The 13,199-nt window shown below is 29.6% G+C and overlaps 1 protein-coding gene across 1 annotated transcript; it reads right to left on the bottom strand.

Annotated features, from left to right (window-relative positions):
- Positions 1–2,466: 2,466 nt before the first annotated feature.
- Positions 2,467–5,986, bottom strand: LOC114378346 (peroxidase P7-like). The gene is made up of 3 exons (XM_028336924.1): positions 5,676–5,986; positions 4,921–5,112; positions 2,467–3,272 (listed from the first exon to the last, which is right to left on the bottom strand). The coding sequence occupies exons 1-3, from the start codon at positions 5,889–5,891 to the stop codon at positions 2,721–2,723; spliced, it is 960 nt and encodes a 319-aa protein (XP_028192725.1). The 5' UTR covers positions 5,892–5,986; the 3' UTR covers positions 2,467–2,720.
- Between the last annotated feature and the right edge of the window lie 7,213 nt (positions 5,987–13,199).

Below are 13,199 nucleotides of genomic sequence, written 5' to 3'. Positions count from 1 at the left end.
CTTCTTGCTAGCTATGGATGCGATTAAGAATCATAATCTTGACCTTGACGTGATCATGTAAAAGTAATTGAACAGTGTAAACTCCCCCTTATGGAAGGAGTGGTGTTCAAAACATGCATAACAAACAATTATGAAATATTTTATATTTAAATTATATTAAATCAGACTAGCTAGAATCCAAAACATATTAAATGTGTATAATGAGCTCTTAAAGTCACAAATTTTTTTCTTCAGTAATGTAAAAATTATACACTGAAACTAATTTTTTACTATTAATTTTGTGATAAGTGAAACTCTGAGTAAATTTTCTTTTTTACTTTTCAAATTTAAAATTAGACATTCTAAATTGTTTAACACTTTATGTTCAGGTAGATAATTCTATTTATAATGTTTAAAAAATGTGAATTTGGACCTAATTTATAAATAGATATCTTACTTAAAATAATTTCATATTTTTTATCTTTATATTTGAAAATAAAAATTATTTTATATCTATTTATTTTAAGAAACTTTATGATATAAGATCAAGATAATTTTCAAATAATCACATGATCTGATGTAACAATAGATCTTATTCTTATTTTATGGATAACTTTTACATTTATAAAATAATATTCTGTTTGATATTAATTATATTCTTGGTGCTATCAAAGAATATAATAATATTTCATTAAAATATTTATTTGATTGAATTAAAGTCTTTAACTTAATTATCAAATAAATTATTTTCTTTTGCAAAGATTTGAGCACTTGTTTATGTGTGACCTCATAGGTTCAATACTAAACCGGTAATAATTAATCATGATTAAATTACTAATCAAGGTAAGTGTCTATATAGCAACACTTCTTAACGTCGAATCAACATCTTCTACCTTCAAGAACCAATAAGAATAATGTAATATTTTCTTCCATCATTCATAGCTCAAGGTTAACTCTAGAATATAGTATCATTGTTAAACTCTAATAACTTAACACATTATATTTAATCAATGAATGACTTCCATTGCTCTATCAAAATCTTAATTTTATCATAGAACTTAAACTCATTACCTAGAGATGATGTACTCTTTCTTGATTAATCATTAATTTTATAAGTATTTAATCATATCAAATATTCATTCAACTAGTCCCCTAAGGTATTAGGTGCCCAAAATCAATATATAACAAATAACTTGCTAATTAATATGATAGTCTCATGTAAAAAGAAATTATTATTATTTTTTTTGAAAACTTCTTATTGACATATTAAGGTAATATTAACTATTAGAAATTCTCAATTGAGTCAGCTTAAGGATGACATTCACATATATATCATTTATGTAATTTAATAAATGAAATATATTAATCTTTATTCAATAAAAAATATTACACATATATTAATATATTTGGATTATTAATGTCTTATTCACAATAATTCTACAATCAAGAATAATTTAGATTAAAATTATAAAAAATTTGTTTCTTATTATCATAATCTTTATCATGATAATAAATCTTTAATTTTAATTAAAAATTTATTAAATTAATAATTTAATAAAATAATAAATATGATAATAAAATAAAACAACAATTCTTTAGTATGATAATATGATAAATTAGATCTTACATATTTATCAACCAACAAATATATCATTTAAAAGCAACCAAAGTGAAAAGCATTTACTTTGAAATCATATGAAGTCAACAAAGTACGAATTGAAAGCTGACCGTAACCTGTATTATAACTTAGTCTTGGAGGGAGTCTTCTATGGTCACAATTTGAAGCGAATACCATTAACGTTGCAAAATTTGCGCTGTGTAGTTCAAAATAATATTGAAGCGAATACCATTCAGAGTTGAATTTTGATATATTATTGGTACTGAATTTTTTACATTGTATATCAATCAAATGTCACTTCAAATATATATAACTTCTAAAGGTGATTAATACAAAATTTAACAATTTTACTATACATATGTATATAGCAGCTTCTGGGTCTTTTAGTTATTTGATGTTATTTGTTGAGCAGGAAGTGTGTTTCCAAACACCTTTAATGAGACGTTTTATATTAAAGAAGTGTCCATCAACATTATTCAAAACAAAGTTCTACCATAATTATATTATTTTTCAAAGCAAATTAATTCTTTTAGTTCTTTAATTTTCAATAAAATAACACATACACAACGCAACTCATGGACTACATATATGTCTCTTACTAGAAATCAACATGCTGATAGGATGTGCTAGCTAGGTTCAAAACTTTTATAAAGTAGGTAATTTAAATATTATTTAGTTTTATTTTAATTTCCTAATATACTGGATAATGATAAATGTATGATTGTTATCCATTAGGATAATTATATTTTATAAAATTTAGTTTTATTAAATGTATGATAATTTAAAAATAAAATTTACTTTTATTAGTTTCAATGGTAGATTTTAGGAGTGTAATGATAGAATAGTCGCTTTGAGTCTATCACATGCCCTAAAACTAGAAAGCAACACAAAATTACCAACTGAAAAATACTAACATTAATATAACCCAAGATCTAGTCAAACTTATATGACCATGACCTTGCAATACACTAATCTCTCATGAGTCATGACCTCTAACACGTCGCTACTACTACCACCTGCTGATACTCTTGTTATTATTGCCATCACCAGCTACACAAAAAGCCAACACACAAACATGAATTAAATGCCAATGCATGCATCATTATTACAAAATACATCATGATCAATTCACAACCCTGCAATTCCTTCTGATCTCCCCACTGGACCCAGTGAGGGGACTAATGTTGCCCAACTTCACCATGGCAGCAGCAAAGTCCCTAAAGAATGCAGCATTGTTGCCACTGTAGGTCCTCACAAGGGCATCCTGAGACCCACCATTGAAGAGAACTTGGTCGGAGTGGAGAAGGCCGCGGCCGTTAACGAGGTCGGAGAAGTAATTGTTGTCGAAGCGGTTGGGGGTGAGGGTGTCGAGAGGGGCCAGGTTGGTGTTCCCACCGGTGGCAGGGCAATTGGCTTTTCTGGTGGTGGCGAAGTTGGTGTCTATGTTGGTTTCGTTGTATATGCGGTTCCTGAAGAACTGGCATTGTGCTTGGCCTATTGTGTGGCCTCCAGAGAGCACGGTTAAGTCACTTGAGGTTAGGCCTTTGGCTGCAAACATTGATGTTAGGGTTGAGAGGTCCGAGGATGGTCCTGGGATTTGGCTGTTGGCTGCACTCTGGCTTGCTGTTCTTGCATCTCTTCTTCCAAGTGGGACGCTCCACGAGGGTCCTCCTAGCTGCAAATCACAATGGGTTAAATAAATTTTTAGTCATAAAGTAGTGAAAACAAGACATAATTATTGTAACAAATTTTTAATGTATTATAAATATTTATAGTTTTTTATTTATTTATCGATGTTTGTTGTTAATTATTATTTTTTTATTAACGAGAAAAATTGAATCTATCAACTTTTTTCTCCTTCTCTTCTCCTCCAATTTACTAAAAAATACTTATAGTTTCAATCAATTAAAAACTATCATCAGTAGTGTCAGCGTGTTTGGCTTATCATATCGGGTGTTTTTGTAAAAAAAAAAAAAACCCACGCACATCAATTTTATAAAACAACGTGAAAGAAATATATATCTTTTACTAAGATAATTATAATAAAAATTAATAAATTTATTATATATATATATATATATATATATATATATATATATATATGAGTTTATGATTAGATGATAATATAGAAGGTTTTTACATTGTTAAGCAAATAGTTTATTTTGTGTGCGCGAAGATAGATGAAAAAAAAAGTTTCAATATCAAAATCTTTAAATTTCTTAGGTATACCATTAAATTTCTCTTGATTATCTTATTTGTTTATGTAGAGATGCATGATAATGTGGAATTTTCTTCATAAAGAGATAAGATATAGGCATGACACATGAACCTTGGTGTGTGTGTGCTTTTTTTTTAATTATTTTTTAAAATTATTTTGTTTAATGTGTGTGTTTTGCGTGATATTATTGGATACCCCACTACATTGCATGATGGTCGATTATGCTAGAAAAGTGAAACCGAAAGTGGGGGACAAGGTTTGAAAATAGGATATATTCATGCCGAAGAAAATGGAAATAAAGAAAGCAACATCAAGTTAGCTACTTTCTGAGAGTGACTTTTAGCTACTTTCTGAGAGTGACTTCACGTTGAAATCTCAGTGAGAACAGCACACGGTCTCAATGGGAGAAGGAAAAAGCCTGCACACTACTTCTTATTTTTTATTTTATTTTAATTTAATGTTATAAAAAATATTTTATTTTAATTTTCATTTTATGTGCACAGTAACGGTGAGTATGGATTCGCTAATTACTGATGCTAAATACATTATTCTAATTGATCAATTCCTTACTCAATGTAATCGATTATTTACAATGTTAAAACTTCAAAAGTTTTATGCATCCTAAATGCCCTTCTTATTAGAATACTGTCCCTAAAATCTTGGGCCTAACTTTTCCACACTGAGATCTACTTCCCCACACGGGAAAGAATTTAGACTCATTCCCCTACGTGACGTGAGTATGTGCAAATTTGACCTCCAATAATGCCTTCCACCCCCTTTTAATTCCCTTATTATTCCTTCTCTTTCTTTTTCTTGTAAGACCTATAATAAAAAAACATCTTGACCCATTTTTAAGCCTCTTTAATTAGACCCCTACTTAAGTGTATTCTAGACCCATTTTATTATTGTTTAAAATTCATTAAACTTATAAAATAAAAAAAATAGGACATGTAATATTTTATAGTTTCTAATAAATTTCAATCAATAATAAAAAATAAATTAAAAAAGTAGTTAGATATTGCTAATTCTTGTGATACACTATGCATATCATTCAGTTTGTTATAGATGAAGAATTTGCCAAAGAAATTATGGATAGTTGGCTCACCAGCACAACTCCGTCTCTTGTGGCAAGTGCTAGGATATCAGCACAAGAAACGGTGGCATTGCAAGAAGCTTCAACGTTGGTTTTAATGGTATCAATAACTTCGAAGCCCCTCGCTGAATTTCTGTTAGGTCCTGCATTTTTCTCGCCAGTGAAGGTGGCAGTGTCGTCCAATAAGATTGATCCATCACAGCCCTGCGCATATGATTCAAAGAAATAATTAAAATTAAAAATAGAATTTTTTGAGGGCACCTTCAAAAAATTTATAACTTGAACCTAAAACCCTTTTTGTAGTAGTGTGGCTGGCTAGTTATGAACTGAAAATAAAATACTTAATTATATATAATAACTTAGACAATCCAGTTAACAACTTAAAACTAATTTTTGGGTACGTTGAATTAAGCTATTTTCTTACTCCTAACCACCTATACAAACTTGCATTTTACAATGCCATACATGCTTCGAGGTCATACTAGTTTACATAACAATATTACAAAATAATTCAAATGAAATCCATTTTTTAATGTATTAAAAAGTTTTGAGATGCAACCAAAAAAAAATTGAAAAGGTAAACAAAAGAAGGTATGAGATTGAAAATCCAGAGGTTAAAAGTGTAAATTTGGTTTCCATTTGGACATAGTTGATCCTAGCTAGCTAGCCTATATTATACGGAATAAGATGTGAGCTTATTAGCTTAATTTAGTATCTAAGAATTCTGTGAGCCATAGATGCAAAGAGAGGGTAGCTAGAGGCTTTACATTTACAAAGCAATCATGAAAGAACAAGCGAAGAATAGAGGCACCAATCCTGGCTTCTTTAGCAACAGCTTGCCTCATTGCACTGCGCACAATGGTTTGAAGGTTGGGGCAAGTTTTGGCATAGAAGGTGGGAGATAGTTGTGCGTTGCTAGAAAAGGCTAAGAGAGAAAGAATAGATACTACAACAAACAGGTGGTTATTAAGGGAATTGGCCATATCTATAGCTAGTTTCAATTTGAGGCACAAATTGACACACTAACTAATTAAGACTATTTTTTGTGTTGAGTAGTGGATGTGTGAGTTGTGAAGTTGCTTTTAGAAGAATCGAACATGCATGGTATTTATAAAAGGGTTTAGGGCAAAGGTGCTTATCCACGCAAGACAGATAAGGGTACGTAGGGACAGAGTTAGATATCAAAAAGAAATATAGAAAGTAGAAAATTATATTTGCTCAAATTTTCAAACTTGTCTGCTGCTACTACTTACGCGCTTTTCTTTTCTTTTTGGGAAGAAAATTTGCAAAATAAAGACAAAAAAGAGCAGTGTTGACTTGCTCTAAATTAAATAAATCATGCAAAACAAAGGGAAAAAAGATGGTAAGGAACTAGTTCTGGGTAAATGCTTTAAGGGGAAAAGCATATGGTTTTCAGTATAACATCGAGATGCCATCTCCCTTGAACATGTTAGAGATGTGACTAGAAGTTCAATTTTCATGTCCGTGTTTATTATGGTAATTGTTAAGAGAGATTAACTTTTTAAATAAATTTTAGTAACTCAAAATCATCTTTAACTTTTAATTAAGGGATATATATATATATATATATATATATATATATATATAGAATTTTTTTTTAAAAAGTATAACATTATTTAATTTGGCTAGAGAGGATTTAATGTGATTCTAAGCGTTAGATTATGTGGTTTTAGCTAATAATGATGTATATAAAAGTTTAATATAATTTAAGCATTTGTAATTATGTAATTTAACAGGAATTGTTTATTTCTATTTTAAATAAAAATTTAAACATTTAAATATAGTGATAGTAATAAAATAATTTTGAAATTTTATGAAAATTTATGAATATGATTTATTTCATAAATAATTTAATATTAATGGAAGTATATTTATAAAATTTATTTTCTTAAAATATCATTGAAGTTATAATTTTAGAATTTAATGTTTATGTATTATTATTTAATTATAAATCAACATTTAAATTATTTTAAGATAATTATTTTAAAAGTTAAAAAATTTATTATAGATGATAAATTGTGGTGAGATCACTTGTTAAAATTTTTACAGTATAACCTTTTTCTCATAATTTTATAAAAATTATATTAATCTTATATATGTTACTCTTGATTTTACACACAACCTGTCTCATTAATTAAAGAGTTAGATGACGTGCTGTTCCAAGTGTCTCTCAAGAAGTTTCGTGTTCAAATACTATTTAAGCTGTCATTCTTCGCCATATAATAAGTAAAGGAGATCACTTTGAACACTTCACTTCAGAACAAATCATTTTCAGGGGAACTTTTCTACACTCCTATTAATTTTTAAATTATTGACATGATTAACAATAAATAAATAAATAACAGTTTAATTGCATGGAAGTGACAATAAAACGAATGTCAGTCACAGAAACGTACACTCCCCAATATTAGAGATTCACAATTTATTTATTTCAATACGAGAAAAATACTTCGATTGAGTGCTAGGTGTCTTCAATATCTTTTCAACCAAGAAAGAAAGAAAGAAAGAGGATTTCAACCTCTTCGATCTTAGAACGAGAAAATGTTAAAAGTAAAATAAGATTTAATTTTATGCCAGTACATATGTGAAAATTTTATTAATTTAACCCAGAAAAAATCATTTATCTCATTTAAAGTTTACTTTTCATTAATTAACTACTGATTAATTTAAATGATTTATATATTTATTTTAAATAAAATTTCAAGTTTAAACTAAAGATATAGTATATTTTTTTCTTGACCAAAATACCTTAACTTTTAATATTTTGAAAGAAAAAAAAAAAAAGAAACATATTACATGAGTTGGAGATAAGATAAATGTATATATCTATCGTACAAGTAATAAAGAGTAAATATGACTATATATATGAGTATCATCTTTATAAGAATTGCGGTTTAATAACTTATGTATTCAATTAATTACACTTTTGAATAAGAAAACAAGAAATAAATGATTATTATTTTGGTTTTAAATTTTAATTAAGATAAAAAGAGATCAATAAAAAAATGGGTAGGCTAAAATCTTCTCAACCATCTCATTCAATCCTAAATTTCTTTTAATCATGCAATAAAACTATTAGATACTTTTAATTTGATTCAATGTAACTTTTAGATACTAAAAAAAAAACTTTATATACATAATAAAAACTTTTAATTCAGCAGTAAATTATAAGGCAAATAAAAATGATATTATTGTATTCAATATAAAAATATTTGATATTTTTAAATAATTTAAACTTTTTAAATAAATGTATTTAATATTTTATATTATGTATTCATGAACAAATAATAAAAGTTACATTATTATTTTAAAATACTAATAATATCTTTAAAGACTTTAAAATTAAAAATCTATAAAACTATTATTAATATATTTTTATTGTAGTTTTTAATACAATCGTATCGTAATTTTAGATGCAAAAGTAAACTTCTACCAAACTAACGAAAATTGCTGACTTTTAATCATTAACTATCGTTTCTTTTTAAACAGCCCATGCGGTGATCAGTTTGACTTGCTTTTACCATGCAAGTTGCATGCTCAGGGATGTGACAACTTCTTCAATATAAGAGGACTTAGATCGGTATAAAATGAATTTCAAACTAATTAAAATAAATAGAAAGACAAAAAAAAATAATTTTAGTATATATGTTTTTTTGACATAGGTTGTGAGATCATTATGAATGACAAATTCTTCCTTCAAGTATTTAACCTAACTATATATTCAAGACTCAAACTCAAGATCATGTTAAGGGATATGACAACTTCTACCATATTAAAAGAATTTAGATTTGTATAAAAGGAACTTCAAACGAATTAAAATAAAAAAGAAGACAAGAAAAAAATGATTTTAATATATATTGAAGTTTTTTTTGTATAGGTTGTGGGATCACTATGGTCGAAAAACTCTCCCTCCGAGTATTTAAGGCAGATGTATACTTAAGACTCAAACTCAAGATTATGTCGAGAGATGTGACAACTTCTACTGTATTAGAGGAACTTAGATTGGTATAAAAGGAATTTCAAACAAATTAAAATAAAAAGGAAGACAAGAAAAAAATGATTTTCACATATGTTGAAGTTTTTTTGGTATAAGTTGTGGGACCATTATCGATGTCAAAACAAGCTTTCTACATGGAAGATTGGAGGAATACATTTTGATGCAACAACCTAAAAGTTTTGAGGTGCAAGGGAAGGAAAATTATGTTTGTAAGTTGTTGAAAATGTCTCTTATGGGTTGAAGCAATCTCTAAGACAGTGGTACAAGAGATTTGATAAGTTCATTGTTTTTTATGGGCACAACAAAAGTTCCTATAAGTGGAAGATGGTTCCCACATCTATATGCTACTCTATGTAGGCAACATGCTTATAGCATCTCAAGATAAGTCTTGAAATTCAAAATCTAAAGTCATTAGTCAATAATGAATTTGAGATGAAAGATATAGGAGCTCCAGAAAATATTTTGGGCATGGAGATTAAGAGGGATTGAGTCTAGAATAAGTTTTTCTTATGTTAGAAGAAATACATTCATAAAGTATTGAATCGTTTTGGGATCACATCCACAAAACCAATTTGTACTCCTTTGACAACGTCCATTCATCTCACTAAACTCAATGTCACTTAGTCAAAATCAAAAAGGGAATACATGTATTGTGTTCTTTATGCAAGTGTTTTAGGTAGTCTCATGTATGTAATGGTATGCAAGAGATCAGACCTAGTACAAGCAGTCAGCGTGGTGAGTAGGTACATGGGTAATCCTGGGGAGGAACATTAACATACTATGAAATGTATATTGGACTAATCTATCAAGGTGACATATGTGACATTTCAATTTTTGTAATCTAGATTAAAAAGGATTGTTATTTATAAATAAATAGAGTTTTAGAAAAATGATGAGATTTTATAAATAAATAAATAAGGAGATATAATTATTAATTAAAATAATGATTTGAGAAAAAATAAAAAGGGTATTTCATTTATTTGTTTGATAGAAAATAAAATAGAGTTTGTTTTTATAAAATAAATAAATAAATAAATATAGAGCAAATAATAGCTGAATACCCTAGGTATAAATAGGTATGTCAAGTCAGGTGCCTTTTTTTGGTTTCATTTTCGTTTTTCCCCTTCTCCTCTCAAAACCCCTTCTTTTTCCCACAGTTCACTAAACCTGTCTCAGAAAAACAACGATCTTAGACTCGTTCACCGTTGGATCGTCGTGCAATTTTAGTACCAGGTTCGCAACCGAATTTCGAACATTCTCACCGTTAGGAATTTCAAAATCATATCTGAGATTAGAGGAAAACTCTTCGCATTGTAGCATTTTAATTTCTCGCAGAAACCTAAAACTGTCTTGGTAAAACTATGATCCTTGTTTCTTTAACCATTGGATTTTTATGAAATTTGGATATGTTGTTCGAAATTCAATTGCGCACACTTCCACCGTTGAGATTTTCTATATAATATTCGTGGAGGGAGAAAAGGGAATCACATGAAGACAATACAAGTGGAGGTTTCAATCTCTTATCCGTCTCTCTGACGTTTGGGAATTCTATCGGAGCAGTCGGAGGAATAACTGAAGGAATCTCAGGAAACCGCTAGAGATATTACTATCACTGGCTGAAGACACGTGAGTCTGCTCAGAGGTAAGGGATGAGTTATTCACAATTGGGAATTAGTGAGAACATGTGTAGGGATCCTTAGAGATATCAATTGGAATAAATTTTGGGGTGTTTTTGCAATTTTCATTTTATTCTTATAATTATTACAGTGAATTATATATGTTTGACAGACCAATTGTTGTGAAATTGATATGATATTGTGTTGAGCGTGAACCCTATAAATCGAGTATTTTTTTCTAATTAATATGAATTGATGAAATAAAGTAAGGAGAAATTTAGAGAGATATTGATTTTATATTCTCTCTTTTTCTTGCTTTTTAGGTTTTTATATATAATTTAAAAATTAATATCATAATTTAAATTGACCAAAGTGTTCATATAATTATTTAGAATTTGTGCATTGGAAGCTTACTTTGTAATTTGTGATTCAATATGATGTATGCTAGTTTATATATATAGAGGTAGTTATTTATATTAATAATTTATGTAAATAATATTGTAGAGTGTTATAGTATGATTCCAAAAATTATTAAGTGTTGGAGTTTGAGAATATTATGGTTAAATTTGATGAACATGTGTATGTTGTACCTTACGAATATCATTAGGAATGTTATGAGATGGTTGATGTGATGTTATAAGATGTTAAAGTGTGGACATGATATTCGATTGTGAATAAGTGGATGTGTTTAACACTTGATGTTACATTAATTATATTGTGAGGTGTGAATTATACAATAACTTGACCAGTGTTTATGCGCAGTGTTAAAGAGAAAGTGTAGGTTCCTAGTTAGGAACCAGTGTTAAATTGTAGCGCAATTGTATTAAACATGTTTGAAACATGAGTGTGAGGTCGGGGTATTGTACAATTCATGAGCAGTGTTTATAAATGAAATATGTGATGAATTATGGAATAATATGTTGTCTTGAGATTATAATATTGTTATTGAGATTGAGTAAAAGTGTAAAGTAGAACACGTGTTGAATTGTGAGATACGTGAAAACATGTGATGGTGGATTGTGACATTATGAGATGCGAAATTGTGAATGAGTTTTGGTTGTGAATAAGTGTGCGATTAACTCTTGATGTGACATTATTTGTGTTGTAAGCTGTGAATTGTACAATAACCCGACCAGTGTTATCTTGAGAAAAGTGTAAATGCGCAGTGTTAAAGAGAAAGTGTAAGTTTCCTATTTAGGAACCAACGTTAAATTGTAGCGCAATATGTTGTACGTGTTTAACACACGAGTGTGAGGTCATGGGTATTGTATAATTCACGAGCAGTGTCTGTGTGCTAAAATGATTTTAGGGGTTGGACCTGAATCAGGAGGGAGAGGCCCTGACAGACTCTTCGGAGTGTAGGCCTTGGGGGTCACCGGGTTTGAGTGCTCCTTTAAGCCTATGTTGGTCCCATATGGTTGGAGCATTCTCGCAAAACATCGTGACCCTGACTGGTCTCCCTATGATCTTACTTAGTGAGAGTGACCGGACAAACTCATTGTTTGGTGTGTCTTGTTATGTACTCCTAAGCGCCTCAGGGTGGTTTTTCACTGACATGGTACCACATTGCATATAGGCTTGAGTCTTAGCATAACTGTTTCATGCGCGTACTAATTGTTTATTATGAAATTGATGTGTTATTATGTCTTAATCAGAACGTGTGATTCTTGTGTAATGTGATTGATGATTGAAAAGTGAACTTTGAATGACAAAGTGGTGGAATTACGAGAATTACATGTAACTAAGTTTTATTTGGTTTATATGATATGTATATTTAGTTGTCTTGTTTCTCTATTAGTTAGGAATGTGATAACTCACTCCCTGTGTGTTGTTTGTGTTTGGATCCTGTGATGATCTTGAACTTTATGTTCGGGGGAGCAGATGACTAGGTGAATTGCTTTAAGGAACCATGTGCTGAAGGACGTCGGGACACAACGCTCTGATAGGATGTGACATTGGGATATATGGTTTTATAGACGGTCTTGTTTGAGCCGAAGTGAATTTATTATTTATTTAGAAAAGTTTTATGATGATGTTTGAAAGGTGAATGTGAGCTTACTACCCTCTTGAAAGACTTGTATTTAAATATGTTTTAAAAACTTGAATTAAGTTTATTTTTTTTAATTATTTCTTTTATTATTAGTACATATATGTGTGGGGTAGAGGGTGTCACAACATATCTAGTGTCCTTGTTGTATATTTAGATTTGACTACGCTATAGATTTGGATGCAAGACGATCTATGATAGGGTATGCATTCACAATTGACAATTCTCTTGTTAGTTGGAAGGCTACACTTCAACCCACAATTGCCTCGTCCACTAGAAAAGCATAGTGCATGGCTCTAGCAAAAGCAACAAAGGAATCAAAGGTATTTGATTGAAAGGTCTTATTAGAAACCTCGAGTTTTCACGGGATAAAGCTACCATTTTTTGTGACAGATTGAGTGCAATTTGTTTAGCCAAGGATTAAGTCCATCATGAGATGACTAAACATATTGACATTAGATATCACTTCATTCATACTAAGAAGAGGATTGCAGTCCCAAAAATGAATACGAAAGAGAATCCGATTGATATGTTCACAAAACTTGTTCCTCGAAGCAAGTTCATACACTTCCTGGATCTACTTAATGTAGATTGTTGGGAACAAAAAAAT

This window comes from Glycine soja, chromosome 12 (assembly GCF_004193775.1).
Source record: "Glycine soja cultivar W05 chromosome 12, ASM419377v2, whole genome shotgun sequence".
In the NCBI taxonomy this organism is placed as follows: domain Eukaryota; kingdom Viridiplantae; phylum Streptophyta; class Magnoliopsida; order Fabales; family Fabaceae; genus Glycine; species Glycine soja.
This window is presented reverse-complemented; position numbering and strand designations above follow the sequence as displayed.